Consider the following 21,348-nt stretch of genomic DNA (forward strand, 5'->3'; position numbering starts at 1 on the left):
TTGTCTATGCTTACATTATCATGTAACTTTATCATGTATGATGTATATATTATGAATGAAAACGTGACAAATTATATGTCACTATTTAATTTGCAACTCATTTTTTTCTCAATCACGTGTGTGAAAATACTTTAAAAAAAGAATAAGAAAAAGAAAGTGCCACTAATTTAATATAAGTATGGACGAAATTGACTTACTCTGAAATAAAAAAATAGGCTGTTTTGCCTGTCACCAATTAAAAAACACGTACTTAGTGGTTGTTCGATCCCTCATAATGACACTAAGAAGCATCATTACCCAATTAAACAATCTCTTAAACAACGTAAACATATCTTCTCCAAAACCTTGCCTTCTCCACGCTCCAGATCTTACTCCCCAAATCATCGAAATCATTAAAGAAACGCTAAAACGTCAAGAACTGGATGATTATATTCGACTGCATCTTTGCACCCTTTTCGAGAAACAGACGATAATGTCAGGAATAAATCAAACAGATCCGAGTTCAGAGCTGAGCTCAGCTGTTGTGTGGCATTGACGCAATTCGACTGTGATTTTAGAAATCTTCGTTCGCCAAAGGCGGACTAGGGAATTCCACTCTGCAACTCGCCTCTTTTGGAACCAGAAGAAGCTCCGCAATCGATGGTGAAGATTGTGTAATTCGTGAGTATAAAGAAGGTTGTCTGTGTTGGAGAATTGGGTTTTTCTAGCTTCTACTTTTCATTAACATGGTCGATTCTGTGGTCGATTCATACCCCACCTTCCCCTTAAATAAAACAACCCACACCCATTCATTTATTCGTCTTCCATTAACAAGCCAAGCCAGAGCTTCTCTCACGTCTGCTTTTTATGTTCAGAGATGCTTGACACTTTTGCGCAAGCAGATTGCTTCCACGCTCAAGGCATGGGTGGGAACAGGAGCAGGGCTGCCACATGTGAGCTGCGTGCGTCAATGGGTGTCAAAGCTGGGACGAAAATTGAACAGAGAGGGAGACGTGAAGGAAAGTAAGGTTCTTTTCCTCCAAAAGTTAGCAAGCGCTTGGCGTCACGCTTTCATATTTCTTCGACCGCGACTCCTCTGCTTTGTTTGCGTCCATCTCGCGCCCTCTCCCTCCCCTGAAATCAGAGCGCTGGAGAAGCGTAGGGGAGAATTAACTATTAAGCCATCTTCATTAAGTCCTAATAAGCTGGTAAATCGAAAAAGGAGTTTGTGGTCATTTACTAAAGAGCAAGCGCCCGTCATCTCATCCCATCCCCTAATAAAACGTGCGTACACATCACGAACCCACATTTAGTAGGTGCCCACCTGGCCGTACAATTCGACCATCTGATGACGTAAGCGATACCGTCACCATACGATGACGAATACGTCTACATAGCCTTCAGATCTACTTTACTTTTTCAAGTGAATGAAGGTCGAGAAAGCTGCCAAAATCTTTGATATTAAGCAGTGGCAAAAGCGGGAAACAACTGTAAAACGAGGGTGTACGTTTGGGTTTTAAAATTATCGGCAAGATATGTATATATACACACAGCGGCTTCTGTCAACGGACGCCAAAAGGGATTCAAATACAGCGGAATCCAAGTTCATCGAACAGAGTTTCGTTTTTGTCCCCTCTCAGTTTCGCTCCCTTTTGCAGCCTTTCTTCCAATCGTCTATGGTTCTCTTTTCCGGCGTTGGAGGAAGGAGAGGAGAAGAACGTACGCTCCACTGGTCATCCAGATTGTCTCGAATTCTTTTTCTTTATCACTTTTAATGACCGATAACGTCTGGATTCGAAAGATCCGCTATTACTGAAGTTGATTGATCAAGATTTATGTCTCTTGCTTCTGAGCTTCAAATTTAGTTCTCCAAGAAAGTAAGCGCTGCCTCTGAACTCTTCGTTTGTTTTGTTTGTTCTTCCTTTTCATTTGTCGTCTTTTTTCCTTTTTTCTTTGACGACTAATGATGTAGTCTCGAATGTTAGTGGTTTGATTGGGGAGTGTGAAACTTAGGGGTTGGACGAGGATGTTGGGGGTTTTATCCCGTGTTTTTCTTGTGGTCTTGAAGTTTAGAGCGCTGTCATGCATTCCTTTTTTATTTTAGACTTTTTTTTTTTTTTTTTACTGGTTCTTTTTCTTTTCTTGCGATCACAATGGGTCTTGGTTTTTAAGAGTAAAGGAAAAGCATTACATATTTTTGTTCTGGAGCAGTATTGGTCTTCTTGTTTTTGGTAATGGTTACTTACCCCACAGAAAGTTGTTCGAACAGGAAGATTGCTGAGAATAATAGGTACAAATATATTGCGTTAATTAAGCGCGGATAATAATTTATTTTCTTTGTTATCTAAATACTCTTATATTCGCTGTTTTGTTGTCTTACGTCATCGAAACCTGTTGAGTTTAATTTTTGGTTGTTCTGTTTTATAGATGGAGAACGACTTCCATGCATGAGTTGAATGCGCTGATGTCTTCATGTATCGTCATGCATTGGCTTATGCAGAGTCTGATCTTCGAGTGTTTCTTTGGGTCAATTTTCAGTGTTTTAAAGATTTTTTGGGTCTCTCTGTAGCCCGTTTTCCATAATTCAAATATGTATCGGGTTGTCTTTGTTCCTGTTAGTTTATATACCTTCTTGTTGTCTAAAGCGATCCGACGAAAGATTGGGCCTAGTTTTGTCCTCTTGGAGCTCAAATTTCATGTTTAAGTAGAAGAATGTGAAAGGGTGCCTTCCTCGTGGTCAGTCTTTATAAATGTTGATTGACATTTCTAAAGTTGGTTCCTGTGTTATTTATGTTAGACAGTTGTTTATGTGGATCTTCATTTTAGATCTGCTTTTTACTGTAGAGGAACTGATAGAGCTTAGTATTTGACTTATCCTTTTTCTTCCTATCCGCAGAGTGTGATACAATGGATGAATCTTTGGGTAATTCATTGTCAGGTAGATAAGCAATTTTAGTTATCTTCGTTTTAGAGAGAAATTGCTTGTTAATTGGAAATCAGATTGACTAATCTTGTTAATTGCATCTAGCAGGTTTTTCCAATATCTTGGTAAAGGTTCCTCAGAAAGCAGTGGTTGGTGCATGGGGGTTTCCATCCGGGCCAAATGCATTTCATGGATCAAGTGATGCCAGTCTTTTCTCCAGTTCTTTACCTGTTCTACGGCACGAGAAGTGTATGTTACTTGCTTATCTTTCATTTTGTTTAAAGTTCTCTTTAAAATATCTGATTCTTTATTTCAACAGTTAATTTCGCTGATACGGAAACTGCAGTTCATTCAGCTGATGATATCTCATCAAATTTAAACAAATTACATCAAGATGTGGATGGTAAGGATTCTCTTGAAGATGCTGCTATCGGTAGTGTACTGCCCGATGATGAGGATGAGCTCTTAGCTGGGATCATGGATGATTTTGACTTGAGTGGTTTGCCAAGTCAAGTTGAGGACTTGGAAGAGTATGATCTTTTTGGAAGTGGTGGTGGTATGGAATTGGACTATGATACTCATGAGGGTCTGACAGCGAGCATGGCAAAAACAAGTATACTTGATGGTTATACTGGTGATGGAACCACTCAGTTTGGTATTCCAAATGGGGTAGGAGCAGTGGCTGGGGAGCATCCGTATGGAGAGCACCCGTCAAGGACATTATTTGTGCGGAACATTAATAGTAACGTAGAGGATTCTGAACTCCGAAGTCTTTTTGAGGTGAAGTCATACTTACTCGTATCGGTTGGATTTGATATTACTTGTTTATATACCTTGTTTTCCTTGTCTGGTATGTATGTAGGAATTACAACATGTTTATTTTTTTCTTCATCTTGCAATCAAAATTTCTTTGTTTTTTCCATATCTAATGCTCTATAACCTACATTGTAATGAATATGTTCATTTATGTTTGGTCTCTTAACTGGGGTCAAGACCTATGTATGTGCATCTATACATATATATTCCTTTAAAGTGTTTACATTTTCAAATGGTTCTTGTATTTCTCTTTCAGTTTGTGAAGATTTGATTTCCATCATGAGAATCAAGAGAAGGCTCTTACCATATATCTTGGATGAGTATTTTGAGGTCATGAAAAATGCACCTGTTTGCATCTCTAACTATGTCAAATTCATTAAATTGGTTTTGCTATGAAGAATTTTCTGGTTGGTTTGCTAATGTCTGAAGTATTAACTGGTTCTACCCCATATCTTGGATGAGTTTTTTGTAGTTGTGAAAAATGCATCTGCTTGCATCCCTAACTCTGTCAAATTCTTGAAATTGGTTTTTACTAAGAAGAATTTTCTGTTTGATTTGCTAAAGTCTGATAAATTAACTGAATCTACCTCTTTAGCTATATTTAGTCAAAACCTGATCATCATTTTGTTAAATTCATTTGTGCTCTTTTGTAATTCAATAAAATATAAATTAAAAATTTGCGTCCTTTTTTCTTTTCTAAAATTAATTTATTTTGCCAAAAAAATCAACTGGAGTACAATTTCAACTCACGACAGGAGTGGGAGGGTCACAGGCATACAGGGGAAGAAAGAAAAAAAATTTGTGGTTTTTGTTAACTGAAATGATAAACTTGATGAATGCTTCTAGTAACTGTTTCTTCATATCCTGTTTTACATTTATTCACGGAGTCTCTTTGCAAATTGTTGCTGATTTCTTTTGTACTAATATCTCTGAGCATGCTTTATGAAGTTCTTTTCCTTTTTGTAGCAATATGGTGCTATTAGGACTCTGTACACTGCATGTAAACACAGAGGTTTTGTGATGATCTCCTATTATGATATTCGAGCTGCTCGAACTGCAATGCGTGCATTGCAAAACAAACCATTACGGCGGAGAAAGCTTGACATTCATTTCTCTATTCCAAAGGTCTGGCATAAAGTTTCTGCAATCTCCTTTCATGTTATTGTAATTCATGCTCCAGTTCTTAGGTCTTGCATTTGTTCCTTGCATTTATCAGGATAATCCATCAGACAAGGATATAAATCAAGGAACTCTTGTAGTGTTCAATCTGGATCCATCAGTTTCCAATGATGATCTTCGTCAAATATTTGGTGCTTATGGAGAGGTGAAAGAGGTAAAGACTCTTGATTGCTGCAAAACTCTTCAATCTCTTTATGTTTTTCTTTTTGTATTAATTTTGCTTCCTGAATTGTTTTATTTAACACTCTCATTTGTTTTGCTCTCATTCAGATCAGGGAAACACCACATAAAAGGCATCATAAATTTATTGAATTTTATGATGTCCGAGCTGCAGAAGCAGCACTTAGATCATTGAATAGGAGTGACATTGCTGGAAAACGGATCAAGCTTGAGCCCAGCCGTCCTGGGGGAGCGCGGAGAAAGTACGAATAAGTTTTTTATTCCTTTTATCATTCTCCTTATGGGCTAGAACCTAGTTGTTTGTGTGTTTCACGATGTAGGTGAATGCTATTTTCTTATTTACAGTTCCTAACAGTTAAACTATCTAATTTTTATCTTAATTATGAATTTAGGTTTAAGATCACTTCATTTTGGTTTAATTGGAAAATGACTCTGTATCTTTCTGAAACATCTCTTGGTTTTTGCAATTGCTGTTGTTATAATGTTTAAAGATTTTTAGTCTGCTCAAATGTAATGTGATACTGAAGATTTGAGCCTCTAGTCTCATTACGTACAATTACAAGGCTACTTGTGTCTTGTGTCTATCCACTTACATCTTCATTCTATCCAGTTTTTCACCAGTCTTACCTGCAGGGTGACACAAGTGATTTTAGCAACTGCTTTTGTTGAATGCATTTCACATGGATGTTTATGTAGATGTTTAATTAGTTTTTTTTTAATTCAACATTAGATTGTCGTAAGAGTTTAGTTGTCATATCAGAATGCCTATAAAATCTTTTCCAATGGTATAATGTGGTCTGCATCTGCTTTGTATAATTGATGTATTTGAGTTTTGTGCTGTCCCAATCTACTTGTCATATATCACTGTTGTAGGTTGATGTTGTTTGAGTTTTGGGGTCCTGTCACACTGCAGGATACCATGGTGCATGTTGGAGCTACGAAGAGCTCATTTGGATTGATTTCTTCCATATGTATTTTTCTGTTTTTTGACATTTTTATTTTTAGATTCTTTTATATATTTTTTATTTCTAATGTTGCTTTACTCATGGGATTTTGTAAGTCACTGTAGTTTTAGGAAATCGAGTTCTGTCTTGCTGGTCTGGTATCTGTTTTTCATCATTAAACCTGGTTGCATTTGGCATCTCCCTTGATTGTTATTTACTTTATTAGCTTTGGTGACTAATACCTCTGATTACATCCAGCTTGATGCAGCAATTGAGTCAAGAACTAGAACAAGATGAATCGAGGGGTTATCGTCATCAAGTGGGTTCTCCTATAACCAATTCTCCTCCAGGTACTCTTTTTTTGGATAATACTGTTACTAATTTTTTACTGTTCACATTTGTTAGTTCAATTTTTGCTGATAGGTTCGATTTGCACTCCTGATAGGCACATGGGCGCAATTCAGCAACACTGAGGAAAATAACTCATTGCAAGGTCTGAGCCACTCGCCAACCCTGGGAACAATCAGTCCCATGGCTACTAATCATTTGCCTGGATTAGCATCCATTCTACCTCCTATAGCATCAAGTTCTGTTAAGATTGCACCTATTGGAAAGGATCATACTAGGAGTAGCCATGTGGATCTGCTCCAGTCCCATTCATTTCCAGAGCACAGTACTGGAATGATGAGCCGAAGTCCTGGAACTGTATCTTCATTTGGTCTATCAACATCAGCCACTTCAGGTATTGGAACATTGACAGGAGCACAATTTCTCTGGGGTAGTCCTACTCCTTACTCTGATCGTACACATACATCTCCCTGGCCAACTTCTTCAATGGGACATCCCTATGCATCTAATGGGCAGGGTCAAAGCTTTGCTTACTCCAGTCATCCTGGCTCTTTTATGGGTGCACCACACCATCATCAACACCATCATGTTGGATCTGCACCTTCAGGTGTGCCTTTTGAGAGACAGTTTGGATTTTTTCCTGAATCACCTGAAACATCTTATATGAATCCTGTTCCCTTCGGAGGGATGGGCTTAAACCGAAGTGAAGGCAACTTCATAATGAATATGGGTGCTCGGACTGGCATGAATTCTGGTGTTCCTCTCTCAGGAAACATATCTGAGAATGGTTCTCCCAGCTTCAGAGTGATGCCATCACAGAGGCTGAGCCCCATTTTCCTTGGTGGTGGTCTGTATCCAGGATCTGTTGCCAATACCATTGATGGATTGATTGATCGTGGTCGTAGTCGGCGAGTCGAGAACATGGGCAACCAGATAGACAGCAAGAAGCAATACCAACTTGATTTGGACAAAATAGTGAGTGGGGAGGATACGAGGACTACTCTTATGATAAAGAACATTCCAAACAAGTAATATGCCTTTTTAATATGCTATTGCATGTTGAGTTAGTGTCAGATTTTTGGGAACAGGGGATGATTTTTCTAGTGGTGATTACACTTTCATTTCAGGTACACCTCTAAGATGCTGTTGGCGGCAATAGATGAAAACCATCAGGGTACTTACGACTTTCTGTATCTCCCAATTGACTTTAAGGTAATGTGCTGTTTTTGTACATTTTACTGTACTTTGATTTAAGTTAAAAATATGTTGTTTCTGAGTGCAATGTCTATGTGCAGAACAAATGCAATGTGGGTTATGCATTTATAAACATGATTTCCCCCTCACACATCATTCCATTCTATCAGGTTCTCATGTGACTTTTTTTTATTGCTGTTGCTTTAGACTAATTGAGGCTCTAGTACTAAGCTGTAGTGTGCTTATTTTTGCAATAATTGTCTTCTACTATTTGCAGGCATTCAATGGGAAGAAGTGGGAAAAGTTCAATAGTGAGAAAGTTGCATCACTGGCATATGCCAGAATTCAAGGCAAAGCGGCACTTGTTACTCATTTCCAAAATTCTAGCTTGATGAATGAGGACAAGCGGTGTCGGCCTATTCTATTTCATTCTGAGGGTGCTGAGGCTGGTGAACAGGTAACATTGCAAATTTATGAAATGGAACTTGAATCTTGCATTTATGAATGACATAATGCGTACAGGCTAGTGGATTATATTCTTATAGTAGTTTCAACCATTCATTACATTTGAATACAGTTAGCATGTCATGAGTATCAACTAGAAGTAGTGTCTTTTTTTCCTCCAATCTTCATCAACTAGTTGTAGTTGAAACTTTCTTTATTTGTTCTGTTCTATGGTGGTTAAAATTGCTCCTGACCTGGTGTCTGTGTGTTAGATCATTCAAGAACCATTTCCCTCGATCAATCTGAATGTCCGGGTCTTGAAGCAAGAAGCGACTTGTAACCCTGAGGATTCCCGAGAAAGTCCGACGAAGGGTAATTTTTCTGAGAAATCAGATATGAATAACAACGAAATTGGAAGCAGTTTCGGAGATGAACTATCATAGTAAAGAATGGGCTGCTGTCACTAACTGTTGGTGTAGGTATTTTTAAGTGTATAAAAATGTGAGAAATTAAAAAAAGAAAGAAGATATCTGGCATGTTTAATATTATGGTGCATCCTCTTTTGAAGTAACGGATGCAACCGAAGCATTAACGGAAACTGTGAATGAGGACAAGTAGTGGCAATTTACTTTTTGTGTAGTGAGGTGATTCAAGAAGTCGAGGCAGAAATACAAATAAGTTGGCAGAAATGTACAGGTGATGGAGTCTGGTCATCTACTGGTTTGTGTATAGCTTACCAGCTTGTGTATGTTTACTTGTTTTCTTCTTTTGGGGGTTGATGACCCTGGGAGGCTTTCAAGTTTTCTGGGGTCATTGGTGAAGAGGGTTGGGCATCTGTTGTTGTATAGAGAGGGTAAACAATGCTTTCAAGGCTGTGTTGTGATTTACTTGAAGAAGTACATCACAATTAAAGTCTTTTTGTACAGTTTATGATGATATATTTTTTTGGATTTCGGTTTACTAATATAAGCCAATTATGGAAATTGAATTCTTGTTGTTGGTTGTATGTTCCCTCAACGTCTGAATACCTTACTGTAGTTGGTATGCAAGGCCTCATTAGAGAGAGCACACTTTGAAAACTTCATCTGGTTTTACAGATGCTTGGTTGGTCCTATTGTGGCATAGGTTTTCTATGAACTTGTAATATTTATTTTTTTAGGGAAATGGAACCGGGAATATTGCCCTCCGTTATGAACTCTTATGGAAAATGAAATGGTTTCTTGGAATTTTCACAAAGGCTGGGTACATGGATGTGATTATTTCGTAAATTCTCCCAGAGGTTTCTATCTACATGTGGATAAAAATATTTGTTTTGAACGTTCCCTCGAAAAACTGAGAACAAGTGAATCATGCTCAAGCTGTAAACTACCAGGCCTTTTTTTGTGCATTTTGAGCGCATTGTTCATAAGGTGCCTGATAAATTCTTGAATTATCTACTATGGAGCAAAGCAAATTGCTACTTCAATCTTCATTCAGAAGTTTTGCATTAGCAAAGTCAAAGGTGAACGCCATTATTCTTCAAAATATTCCTATATAGTACTTGTTATCCGAATGTGCAAGCCTGACTTGATGGGAAATAGTCCCACTGTAAAATAGTTTTAAGACTATTGCTTTTTAAGAACAATATGCCTCCTAAATGGTTAGTTATTTTAGGATAAAACCAAGCTCAGTCTTAAAATTTTTCATTATGATTGATCGCTTTTGCAGGAATTCAATCGGAAAGCACGGGAAAACTTTAATAGTGAGAAAGTTGTGTTACTTGCATATGCGAGATTTCAAGGCTACTCACTTTCAAATTTTCCTTTGATGAATGGGGTCAAGCACTATCAACCTATTCTATTTCATTTTATAGGTACAAAGACCCAAAAGATATGAAATCTAGCTTGAATCCCTGCATTAGCAAATGACATACTGTCAACAGGCAGGCTAGCAGATTAGATCTGTCTTGCGAGTTTTTCCAGGCAGTCACTTTTGAATATGGTCAACATGTCAAGAGTATCAGTTAGCATTTATCGATATTTCCCTTGTTCTTTCTATTACATTGTTAAATCACAACTGGCTTGGTTTAATGTTCTGATGTCTTTATGTTTTATTCAGGTGCCAGTTCTCTCAATCATTCTAAATATCTGGCTCTTGAAGCAAGATGGGACTACTTGGAGGATTCACGAGAAAGCACATGAAAGGGTAATTCATCTGAGAAACTCCATTAAAATATTTGGCTGAAAATAGCTTCGGAGATGGACTGTCATAGTAAAAGAATTGCCTTCTGACATAATGTTGTTGTAGGATATATGAAGTATATGAAACTTTGAGAAGTTAAATTAGAAACAAAAAAGAAGATGGCTAGCATGTTTGGTGTTGTTGGTGACCAGAGTACTAGTAGAAGAAAATTGTGAATCACCAGGATTCTTGCATCGCTTGCTCTACATAAAAGTACACCATTCACGGTTTTCTTCTATAAATGCTTAAGCAATATAATCTGTAATTCGAAAGATTCATGCTACAATATCTTATTTGCGAAAAGTAACAATTAGCGATAGTGGTCGATTCTTTAGCTGCCTATCACCACAGTTCTTCTAACCTTGGAGCTCTAAGATATTTCAGAAACATAGGAGATTTAAAGGAAATGGGTCCTGAATTATCGACCACAGAGGCAGCCGTGATTTAATCTAACCACAGAAAAGAACTGATAACAGGTGATCTTGAATCTTTCCCACAACGAACCCATACATACAACTTGTTCATATTAAACCTGAGCTGCACTACATATTGTGTTTACGTGATCATCATCTTCAGGTCAAATAGCCGGAATGAAATTTTTTGAGTTATGATGTGGTCACTATGTGGTTTATCATATTTTCCAAAGTAATTTTTTAAGATTTTTTTTCTCCTTATTTTTCTGGCGAGGGAGGGCTTGTCCCGTCTTGCCTGATCTCTTTTTGTTAAGGAGAGTAGGCCCTTGCAAAACCTCCTGTTTCCTTTGTCAAGGAGGACCATATGGGGAGGGGGCCTCCCTGAAAATTTACTGTTTCAGTGAATCCCAGACCAAAGAAGCATGGTCGAAGTCTGTCAGTGTCTTCACTTGCAAGGAGCAATGTGGTCCCTTGTTTGAGTGGCTTGAATCAACGTTACGTTCTCGGAGCAGAGTGCAGGAGCGTGTCCAACTACAGCGTCTCCATCTTCATTTACCTTTCAGGAATCCTTTGGGGAATGTCTGAAAGCGAACAAATTATGAGACTAACCCCAGAATGGCTACTTTTCTTCTTCTGCTTTAACTACGAGACAATCTGACGTTTCACGCAACTAGCAGAAGCTGACATCATCCAGCGGGAACCGTTGTGAATTTCTGAGCCTTGTATCCGTTTTCCATTTAGTATTAACTCACATGAACCAGCAACGACTCTTAGATTAGACGAAGTAAGGAAGAATACCCACATGCATGTATGCAATTAAAAGTGTTTTTGAGTCAATAAGAAATTATAACTACTTTGTTTTTATTGTCTGAAAAATGCAATAAATTGTGGGCGTCAGTGCCCATTCTTATCATCAATAGCCAGTTTTTTTTTTAAAGAAAATTTTCTGGATATTCTCTAGGTTTGGTAGCCAAAGTGCCATCTCACCTGCCCAGTCTCTTAACTGGGGTCAAAACCTATGTATGTGCATCTATACGTATATATATTCCTTTAAATTGTTTATATTTTAAAATAGTTCTTGTATTTCTTTTTCAGTTTGTGAAGATTTGATTTCCATCATGCGAGTCAAGAGAAGGCTCTTACCACATATCCCTAAACTTTGTCAAATTCATGAAATTGGTTTTGCTAAGAAGAATTTTCTGTTTGATTTGCTAAAGTCTGAAGTATTAACTGGTTCTACCCCATATCTTGGATGAGTATTTTATAGTCGTGAAAAATGCATCTGCTTGCATCCCTAACTCTGTCAAATACATGAAATTGGTTTTGCTAAGAAGAATTTTCTGTTTGATTTGCTAAAGTCTGAAGTATTAACTGGTTCTACCCCATATCTTGGATGAGTATTTTATAGTCGTGAAAAATCCATCTGCTTGCATCCTAACTCTGTCAAATACATGAAATTGGTTTTGCTAAGAAGAATTTTCTGTTTGATTTGCTAAAGTCTGATATATTAACTGGACCTACCACTTCAGCTATATTTAGTCAAAACCTGATCATCATTTTGTTAAATTCATTTGTGCTTTTTTGTTACTCAATAAAATTTAAGTTAAAATTTTGCGTCTTTTTTTTTTTTTAAATTCATCTATTTTCCAAAAAAAATCAACTGAGGTACAATGTCAACTCATGACAGGAGTGGGAGGGCCACAGGCATACAGGGGAAGAAAGAAAAAAAAATTGTGGTTTTTGCTAACTGAAATGATAAAAAACTTGATGAATGCTTCTAGTAACTGTTTCTTCATATCCTGTTTTACATTTATTCACTGAATCTCTTTACAAATTGTTGCTGATTTCTTTTGTACTAATATCTCTGTGCATGGTTTATGAAGTTGTTTTCCTTTTTGTAGCAATATAGTGCTATTAGGACTCTGTACACTGCATGTAAACACAGAGGTTTTGTGATGATCTCCTATTATGATATTCGAGCTGCTCGAACTGCAATGCGTGCATTGCAAAACAAACCGTTATGGCGGAGAAAGCTTGACATTCATTTCTCTATTCCAAAGGTCAGTTATAAAGTTTCAGCAATATCTCCTATCATGTTATTGTAATTCATGCTCCAGTTCTTAGGTCTTGCATTTGTTCCTTGCATTTATCAGGATAATCCTTCAGACAAGGATATAAATCAAGGAACTCTTGTAGTGTTCAATCTGGATCTATCAGTTTCCAATGATGATCTTCGTCAAATATTTGGTGCTTATGGAGAGGTGAAAGAGGTTAAGACTTTTGGTTGCTGCAAAACTCTTCAATCTCTTTATGTTTTTCTCTTTGTATTAATTTTGTTTCCTTAATTATTTTATTTAACATTACCATTTGTTTTGCTCTCATTCACTGAGCAGATCAGGGAAACGCCATATAAAAGGCATCATAAATTTATTGAATTTTATGATGTCCAAGCTGCAGAAGCAGCACTTAGATCATTGAATAGGAGTGACATTGCTGGAAAACAGATCAAGCTTTGAGCCCAGCCGTCCTGGGGAAGCGTGGAGAAAGTATGAATGAGTTTTTTATTCCTTTTATCGTTCTTCTTATGGGCTAAAACCTAGTTGTTTGTGTGTTTCACAATGTAGGTGAATGCTATTTTCTTATTTACAGTTCCTAACAGTTAAACTATCTAATTTTTATCTTAATTACGAATTTAGGTTTAAGATCACTTCATTTTGGTTTAATTGGAAAATGACTCTGTATCTTTCTGAAGCATCTCTTGGTTTTTGCTATTGCTGTTGTTATAATGTTCAAAGATTTTTAGTCTGCTCAAATGTAATGTGATACTGAAGATTTGAGCCTCTAGTCTCATTAGCTACAATTATAAGGCTACTTGTGTCTTGTGTCTATCCACTTATCTTCATTCTATCCAGTTTTTCACCAGACTTACCTGCAGGGTGGCACTAGTGATTTTTGCAACTGCTTTTGTTGAATGGAGTTATCGTCATCAAGTGGGTTCTCCTATAACCAATTCTCCATTTTTTCCTGATAGGTTTGATTTGCACTCCTGATAAGCACATGGGCGTAATACAGCAACACTAAGGAAAATAACTCATTGCAAGGTCTGAGCCACTCTTCAACCCTGGGAACAATCAGTCCCATGGCCACTAACCATTTGCTTGGATTAGCATCTATTCTATCTCCTATGGCATCAAGTTCTGCTAAGATTGCACCTATTGGAAACGATCTGCTTCCATTTTCTCTTTACAACAACAGATGCCCAACCTTCTTCCCCAATGACCCCAGAAAATTTGAAAGCCTCCCAAGGTCATCAACCCCCAAAAGAAGAAAACAAGTAAATATACACAAGCTGGTAAACTATACACAAACCAGTAGATGACCAGACTCCATCACCTGTACATTTTTGCAAACTACTTTGTATTTCTGCCTTGACTTCTTGAATCACCTCTCTACACAAAAAGCAAATTGCCACTACTAGTCCTCATTCACAGTTTCCGTTAATGCTTCGGTTGCATCCTTTACTTCAAAAGAGGAAGTATCAAAATATTAAACATGCCAGATATTTTCTTTCTTTTTTTAATTTCTCACATTTTTATACACTTAAAAATACCTACACCAACAGTTAGTGACAGCAGCCAATTCTTTACTATGATAGTTCATCTCCGAAACTGCTTCCACTTTGGTTGTTATTCATATCTGATTTCTCAGAAAAATTACCCTTCGTCGGACTTTCTCGGGAATCCTCAGGGTTACTAGTCGCTTCTTGCTTCAAGACCCGGACATTTAGATTGATTGAAGGAAATGGTTCTTGAATGATCTTAAGACATCAGAACAGAAACCAAGTCAGTGGCCGTTTTAACCATCAAAGAACAGAACAAATAAAGAAAGTTTTACGTACTACTAGTTGATGAAGATTGGAGGAAAAAAAGACACTACTTCTAGTTGATACTCATGACATGCTAATTGTATTCAAATGTAATGCATGGCTGAAACTACTATAAGAATATAATCCACTAGCCTGTAGGCATTATGATGTCATTCATAAATGCAGGATTCAAGCTCCATTTCATATATTTGCAATGTTACCTGTTCACCAGCCTCAGTACCCTCAGAATGAAATAGAATAGGATGACACCGCTTGTCCTCATTCATCAAGCTAGAATCTTGGGAATGAGTAATGGCTGCTACTTTGCCTTGAATTCTGGCATATGCCAGTGATGCAACTTTCTCACTATTGAACTTTTCCCACTTCTTCCCATTGAATGCCTGAAAATAGTGGAAGACAATTATTGCAAAAATAAGCACACTACAGCTTAGTACTAGAGCCTTAATTAGTCTAAAGAAACAGCAATAAAAAAAGCCACATGAGAACCTGATAGAATGGAATGATGTGTGAGGGGTAAATCATGTTTATAAATGCATAACCCACATTGCATTTGTTCTGCACATAGACATTGCACTCAGGAACAACATATTTTTAACTTAAACCAAAGTACAGTAAAATTTACCAAAACAACACATTACCTTAAAATCAATTGGGAGATGGAGAAAGTCGTAACTACCCCGATGCTTTTCATCTATTGCAGTCAACAACATCTTAGAGGTGTACCTGAAATGAAAGTGTAATCACCACTAGGAAAATCATCCCCAGTTCCCAAAAATCTGACACTCAGTCAACATGCAAAAGCATATTAAAAAGGTATATTACTTGTTTGGTATGTTTTTTATCATAAGAGTAGTCCTCGTATCCTCCTCATTCACTATTTTGTCCAAATCAAGTTGGTATTGTTTCTTGCTGTCTATCTGGTTGCCGGCATTCTCGACTCACCGACTACAAATATGTTGAGAATCCTTCTCCCTTCGAAGGGAAGGGCTTCATAATGAAGCCAACTTCATAATGAATATGGGTGCTCGGACTGGCATGAATTCTGGTGTTCCTCCCTCAGGAAACATATCTGGGAATGGTTCTCCCAGCTTCAGAGTGATGCCATCACAGAGGCTGAGCGCCATTTTCCTTGGTGGTGGTGGTTTGTATCCAGGATCAATTGCCAATATCATTGATGGATTGATTGATCATGGTCGTAGTTGGCGAGTGGAGAACGCTGGCAACCAGATAGACAACAAGAAGCAATAACAACTTGATTCGGACAAAATAGTGAGTGGGGAGGATATGAGGTCTACTCTTATGATAAAGAACATTTCAAATAAGTAATATGCCATTTTAATATGGTTCCGCATGTTGAGTTAGTGTCAGATTTTTGGGAACAGGGGATGATTTTCCTAGTGGTGATTACACTTTCATTTCAGGTACACCTCTAAGATGCTGTTTGCTGCAATAGATGAAAATCATCGGGGTACTTACGACTTTCTCTATCTCCCAAATGATTTTAAGGTAATGTGCTGTTTTGGTACATTTTACTGTACTTTGGTTTTAAGTTAAAATATGTTGTTTCTGAGTGCAATGTATATGTGCAGAACAAATGCAATGTGGGTTATGCATTGATAAACATGATTTCTCCCTCGCACATCATTCCACTCTATCAGGTTCTCATGTGGCTTTTTTTATTGCTGTTGCTATGGACTAATTGAGGCTCTAGTACTAAGCTGTAGTGTGCTTATTTTTGCAATAATTGTCTTCCACTATTTGCAGGCATTCAATGGGAAGAAGTGGGAAAAGTTCAATAGTGAGAAAGTTGCATCACTGGCATATGCCAGAATTCAAGGCAAAGTGGCACTTGTTACTCATTTCCAAAATTCTAGCTTGATGAATGAGGACAAGCGGTGTCGTCCTATTTTATTTCATTCTGAGGGTACGAGGTTGGTGAGCAGGTAACATTGCAAATATATGAAATGGTGCTTGAATCCTGCATTTATGAATGACATCATAATGCCTACTGGCTAGTGGATTATATTCTTATAGTAGTTTCAACCATGCATTACATTTGAATACAATTAGCATGTCATGATTATCAACTAGAAGTAGTGTCTTTTTTTTCCTTCCAATCTTCATCAACTAGTCGTTGAAAATTTCTTTATTTGTTCTGTTATATGATGGTTAAAATGGCTACTGACTTGGTTTCTGTTCTGATGTCTTAAAATCATTCAAGAACCATTTCCCTCAATCAATCTGAATGTCCGGTTCTTGAATCAAGAAGCGACTAGTAACCCTGAGGATTCTCAAGAAAGTCCGACGAAGGGTAATTTTTCTGAGAAGTCAGCTGAGAGTAACAACCAAATTGGAAGCAGTTTCAGAGATGAACTATCATAGTAAAGAATTGGCTGCTGTCACTAACTGTTGGTGTAGGTATTTTTAAGTGTATAAAAATGTGAGAAATTAAAAAAAGAAAGAAGATATCTGGCATGTTTAATATTTTGGTACATCCTCTTTTGAAGTAAAGGATGCAACCGAAGCATTAACGAAAACTGTGAACGAGGACTAGTAGTGGCAATTTGCTTTTTGTGTAGAGAGGTGATTCAAGAAGTCAAGGCAGAAATACAAAGAAGTTTGCAAAAACATACAGGTGATGGAGTCTGGTCATCTACTGGTTTGTGTATAGTTTACCAGCTTGTGTATATTTACTTGTTTTCTTCTTTTGGGTGTTGATGACCTTGGGAGGCTTTCAAATTTTCTGGGGTCATTGGGGAAGAAGGTTGGGCATCTGTTGTTGTATAGAGAATGTGAACAATGCTTTCAATGCCGTGTTGTGGTTTACTTAAAGAAGTACATCACAATTGAAGTCTATTTGTACAGTTTATGATGAGATATTTTTTTGGATTTCGGTTTACTAATATCAGCCAATTATGGAAATTGAATTCTTGTTGTTGGTTGTATGTTTTTTTTTCCCCTTTCTTAACTTTTGACACCCTTTATTGTGTTTAGTGAGTTGCCTTGATTCTCAATTGAATAGAGATGTCAATGCGTTGTTACATATGAGTTTGTTGGTACATAATTCTTCTGAATATCTTGAGTGCTGGTTAACTGATTTTGAAAGTCCTTACTGTAGTTGGTATGCAAGACCTCATTAAAGAGAGCACACTTTTAAAACTTTATCTGGTTTTACAGATTCTTGGTTTGTCCTATTGTGGTATAGGTTTTCTATGAACTTATAATATTTATTTTTAGTGAAATGGAACCGGCGATATTGCCCTCCGTTATGAACTCTATGGAAAATTAATTGGTTTCTTGGAATTTTCACAAAGGCTAGTACATGTATGTGATTATTTCTGTTGAGAATACTTCACAATGAATCATGTACTAATTAGTGTCACTGAGTTTTCAAAAATCCAGGTTCTGATGTGTCAAAATACCCTTGTCATAAAAGTGAATATCAATATTTTAAATTCTACGTCCCATCTTTTGGCATTGGTGATCCTCATAGATTAAAATTGATGCAATTTAGCCTTTGGCTGAAATGTTACGTTGGGTTTGACACATTATTCCCTGGACTTTGTAAATGTAGTGATGCTGCAGAAGTTTGGTGCTACAAACTCTTTAGAAAAGAATTAAGACAAGAGAATAGAGGTAGGATTGTGTTGTAAATTGTAAAATAGATATCAATTTGTTATGCACTGTTTGAGTAAACCACATAAAACGTAAATTGAAATTCTCCCAGAGGTTTCCATCTTAGAAATATTTGTTTTGAAAGTTCCCTCGAAAAATGAGAACAAAGTGAATCATGCTCAAGAAGTAAACTACCAGGCTTTTTTGTGCATTTTGAGCGCCTTGTTAATAAAGCAAATTGCTACTTCAGTCTTTATTCAGAAGTTTTACATTAGCAAAAGTATCTCTTTGACTACAAAAGTCAAAGGTGAACGCCAATATTCCTCTAGGTTGTCACTGGAGGTGTCGGCTGTTATTCTTGTTACACTTCTCGGATGTGTTATCTAAGCATCACAGTAATAGACCAGGATCATTTGTCCTTTGATCTTGCCTCAAAAGAAAATACACCAAAGGTAATCTTACAAGTGCTGACTGTGGCATATGGAATTGAACTAATGCAGGATCTGAGTTCTACTTGTTATTTTCTAAGTTGATCTTCAGTTTACTCGACCCAGTTTTTTCTTTTTTCCATAACACTTTGGCTGGAGATATAGCGGGATGTTGACAAACGGACAAGAGTGACTGAAACTGGGAACGTCTGACCTTTAGCTCCGCCAGGTAGTTTCCATTAGAAACCAGAAGTTGGTTTTTTTCTGTATGTTCTAAATTGTTTGTCAACTTGATGAATACTTCTATTAACTATTTCTTCTTTTCCTGTTTTATATTTATTTACTGGATAGGATCATATGTAAGTTGCAAAAATTTCTGCTTTGTTTTGAATCGATATCAGGACTCTGTATAACACATCCAAACACAGTGATGATCTCTTATCGTGGCATTCAAGCTGCTCCAACTATAGTTCATGCATTACAAAACAAACTGACAACAAAAAGCATAATTTTAAGAAGTGATTCTTGGGAGTTTCATGTTATTATCAGAGATGATAGAATCCATTATACAGGTGGCAATTCAGACATCTTCCTTGCTTGTTAGCTAGTTTTTTACAGGGTTTTCTTTAACAGTATTCGCTCATCTTGTTTGGATTTGTGTTTTAATTCAACAAATGTTATTGAATGTTATTTGTGTTTAATATGATTTCATCTCTCTCTCTCTCTAAAGCTGCAATCTATAAAACCTACCCAGGAAGGAATTGAGGTATTCGGCGAGTAGTATCCGCCTAAGGGTCATAATCGTACATTAGAATGCGTGTGGAGAAAGATAAATTTGTATTTCTTGAGAAAACCATTTCAAGTAAACAAGATTGGGTTTCTACAGAAGAAACTATTCTTCCTCTAGGGGAATCTGCTTTACAATATAAGATCATTGTGATTGCTACTCACCCTTTTGCTTCCCTTCCCTTGTGATATAGAGAGGTTGACGTGGAAGGGATGACTTGTCCCTTCTTGCCTGATCTCTTTTTGTTGAGGAGAGCAGGAAGGCCCTTGCAGCCTCCTGTCTCCTTTGTCAATTAACTGTTTCAGCGAATCCCAGTCCAAAGAAACATGATTGAAGTCTGTCAGAGTCTTCACTTGCAAGGAGCGATGTGCTTCCTTATTTGAGTGGCTTGAATCAACGTCATTTACCGTTCAGGAATCCTTTCGGGAATTGTCTGAAAGCGAACAAATTACGATGGCTACTTTCCTCAATTTTCTCCTTCTGCTTCAACTGGATTAGGGTTTAGGGTTCGACTCTTAGATTAGACGAAGTTAGGAAGAATACCCTCATGGATTTATGCAATTAAAAGTGTGTTTGAGTCAATAAGAAATTATAACTCCTTTGTTTTTATTGTCATAAAAATGCAATAAATAGCGGGAGTGAACGTGCCCTCCGCCGAACGGCCAGTTTGGGGTATCCGTGTAATTTCAGCGGCGGCCAAACTTCGAATTGTAGGTCCCGCAGTGATGGCCAAACGGCTCAGGTTCCCTTTGAAATAGCCTCATTCGATTCATTTCCTTCTTCCAGCAGCATAATGGCGAACGAACTGAACCAGTCCCTCCTCCGAACGCCGTCCGCCACCACCTCCGCCATCGCAGCCCGTCTTCTCTCCGTGCTCATCATCGGTTCCGTCTCCCTCTGGGCCCAATATGAAGCCTCCCGAGGCTTCGACGTCGCCGTCATCAACGACGCACCCGGTACTCCCTCGGGCCGTCGGTTCGACCTCCTATTCGTCTCCAACGACAAGGCCACAAGGATAATTCTCAACACCAGCAATTTCGTTGAACGGGTTTTGTACCCTGGCGGTGATACTGATGAGGAAGTAGCACTAGTACTCCCCAAGAAGCCCGTTGACCGTGTGATCCTCCGGCTCGTCCAGCTGAGCTCAAGCACTGATCCGGCTAGTGTTGGCGTCTCTCCCGGGAAGAAAACAGGAGAGTTCGTCATCCGCATCAACTCGGCGATCATGGAGGAAAAGAACGCCGACGCGGCTATGGTGACCGCGGTTCAACGCGGTATGGCTCGGGTTTGGCTCTGGAACGGAAGAGGAGCGCCCAGATCGCTTCTAGAGGGGATGGTGGAGTATATAACTATCTTGGCCGGGTTATCTCCGTCGCCTGAGTCCAACTACCTTGTCCGGCCGAAGGAGTCCGGCAGGTGTTGGACGGAAGACGACCCTGTAGCGGTGGCGCAGTTCTTGCGGTTCTGTGAGGGCAAGAGACGCGGGTTCGTCGCACGTTTGAACCGTGCCATGCAAGAAGGTTGGGAGCCACGCATGGTGTCGGCGGCATTGGGAATTCCCCTTCGGCGGCTCTGCTCCTCGTATCACTCTGTCCTCGCTGCAACTCGCTCAGCAACCGCAAACACGACCTCAGATTCAATCGCAGAAGAGATTTTGAACCAGGACACATAAACAAACACAAGCTCGCTTCAACCTTGAGTTGTAGAACAGCCATGGAGACGGCTGGGAGATGCAGCAAGCGTTCCATGAATAGTAAGCGAATACGAATTTCGGTCTGTCATTTGGATTCGTACTGGCTGTTCTTACCCTGTGATCCAATTGTTTTTGGTAAAATAGTTTTGTTTAATCAAAAGCTTGTAATGAATTTGTGACATAAAATTAAACTGTTGCCCGCGTTTAATAATGAGATTGTAAAGTGGATTTGGATTAATCTTTTTGTCTCTAATAATCAGATTAATAAACCCTTTTTCCCCAGGAATTTTCCATGGATT

The 21,348-nt window shown here is 38.2% G+C and overlaps 3 protein-coding genes and 1 pseudogene across 5 annotated transcripts; all 4 read left to right on the forward strand.

Annotated features, from left to right (window-relative positions):
- Positions 1 to 1,629: 1,629 nt before the first annotated feature.
- Positions 1,630 to 9,232, forward strand: LOC137962142 (protein MEI2-like 2). Of its 3 annotated transcripts, none has more exons than XM_068808866.1 (13): positions 1,630 to 1,856; positions 2,876 to 2,917; positions 3,008 to 3,151; positions 3,222 to 3,682; positions 4,685 to 4,843; positions 4,935 to 5,051; positions 5,168 to 5,319; positions 6,280 to 6,371; positions 6,467 to 7,397; positions 7,497 to 7,581; positions 7,665 to 7,733; positions 7,841 to 8,020; positions 8,280 to 9,232. In XM_068808866.1, the coding sequence occupies exons 2-13, from the start codon at positions 2,887 to 2,889 to the stop codon at positions 8,448 to 8,450; spliced, it is 2,592 nt and encodes an 863-aa protein (XP_068664967.1). In that variant the 5' UTR covers positions 1,630 to 1,856; positions 2,876 to 2,886; the 3' UTR covers positions 8,451 to 9,232. The 3 variants fall into 3 exon arrangements, with proteins under 3 accessions (XP_068664967.1, XP_068664969.1, XP_068664968.1); XM_068808868.1 differs by having other exon boundaries at positions 3,249 to 3,682; XM_068808867.1 differs by having other exon boundaries at positions 3,011 to 3,151.
- A 326-nt stretch (positions 9,233 to 9,558) lies between these two features.
- On the forward strand, positions 9,559 to 13,860 carry LOC137963437 (protein MEI2-like 5). The gene is made up of 7 exons (XM_068810557.1): positions 9,559 to 9,594; positions 9,715 to 9,822; positions 10,105 to 10,191; positions 12,542 to 12,700; positions 12,794 to 12,910; positions 13,034 to 13,186; positions 13,672 to 13,860. The coding sequence occupies exons 1-6, from the start codon at positions 9,559 to 9,561 to the stop codon at positions 13,154 to 13,156; spliced, it is 630 nt and encodes a 209-aa protein (XP_068666658.1). The 3' UTR covers positions 13,157 to 13,186; positions 13,672 to 13,860.
- A 1,458-nt stretch (positions 13,861 to 15,318) lies between these two features.
- LOC137963438 (protein MEI2-like 2) lies at positions 15,319 to 16,908 on the forward strand (annotated as a pseudogene).
- A 3,241-nt stretch (positions 16,909 to 20,149) lies between these two features.
- Positions 20,150 to 21,028, forward strand: LOC137963439 (uncharacterized). The gene has a single exon (XM_068810560.1). The coding sequence runs from the start codon at positions 20,150 to 20,152 to the stop codon at positions 21,026 to 21,028; it is 879 nt and encodes a 292-aa protein (XP_068666661.1).
- The last annotated feature ends 320 nt before the right edge of the window (positions 21,029 to 21,348 follow it).

This window comes from Aristolochia californica, unplaced genomic scaffold (genome assembly GCF_029961685.1).
Source record: "Aristolochia californica isolate CCGP_79_NKW_82.1479 unplaced genomic scaffold, dmAriCali1.0.hap1 SCAF_4, whole genome shotgun sequence".
NCBI lineage: Eukaryota > Viridiplantae > Streptophyta > Magnoliopsida > Piperales > Aristolochiaceae > Aristolochia > Aristolochia californica.

What these genes read in the sequence shown, in the direction of transcription:
- LOC137962142 (XM_068808866.1), top strand. Translation starts at nt 2,887, where the DNA reads ATGGATGAATCTTTGGGTAATTCATTGTCAG. An exon ending in TTTGGGTAATTCATTGTCAG is followed by an intron (nt 2,918 to 3,007) that starts GTAGATAAGCAA and finishes AATTGCATCTAG; the next exon opens with CAGGTTTTTCCAATATCTTG. An exon ending in TATAACCAATTCTCCTCCAG is followed by an intron (nt 6,372 to 6,466) that starts GTACTCTTTTTT and finishes CACTCCTGATAG; the next exon opens with GCACATGGGCGCAATTCAGC.
- LOC137963437 (XM_068810557.1), top strand. Translation starts at nt 9,559, where the DNA reads ATGTGCAAGCCTGACTTGATGGGAAATAGTCCCACT. An exon ending in TGATGGGAAATAGTCCCACT is followed by an intron (nt 9,595 to 9,714) that starts GTAAAATAGTTT and finishes TCGCTTTTGCAG; the next exon opens with GAATTCAATCGGAAAGCACG. An exon ending in ACGAGAAAGCACATGAAAGG is followed by an intron (nt 10,192 to 12,541) that starts GTAATTCATCTG and finishes TCCTTTTTGTAG; the next exon opens with CAATATAGTGCTATTAGGAC.
- LOC137963439 (XM_068810560.1), top strand. Translation starts at nt 20,150, where the DNA reads ATGGCGAACGAACTGAACCAGTCCCTCCTCCGAACGCCGTCCGCCACC.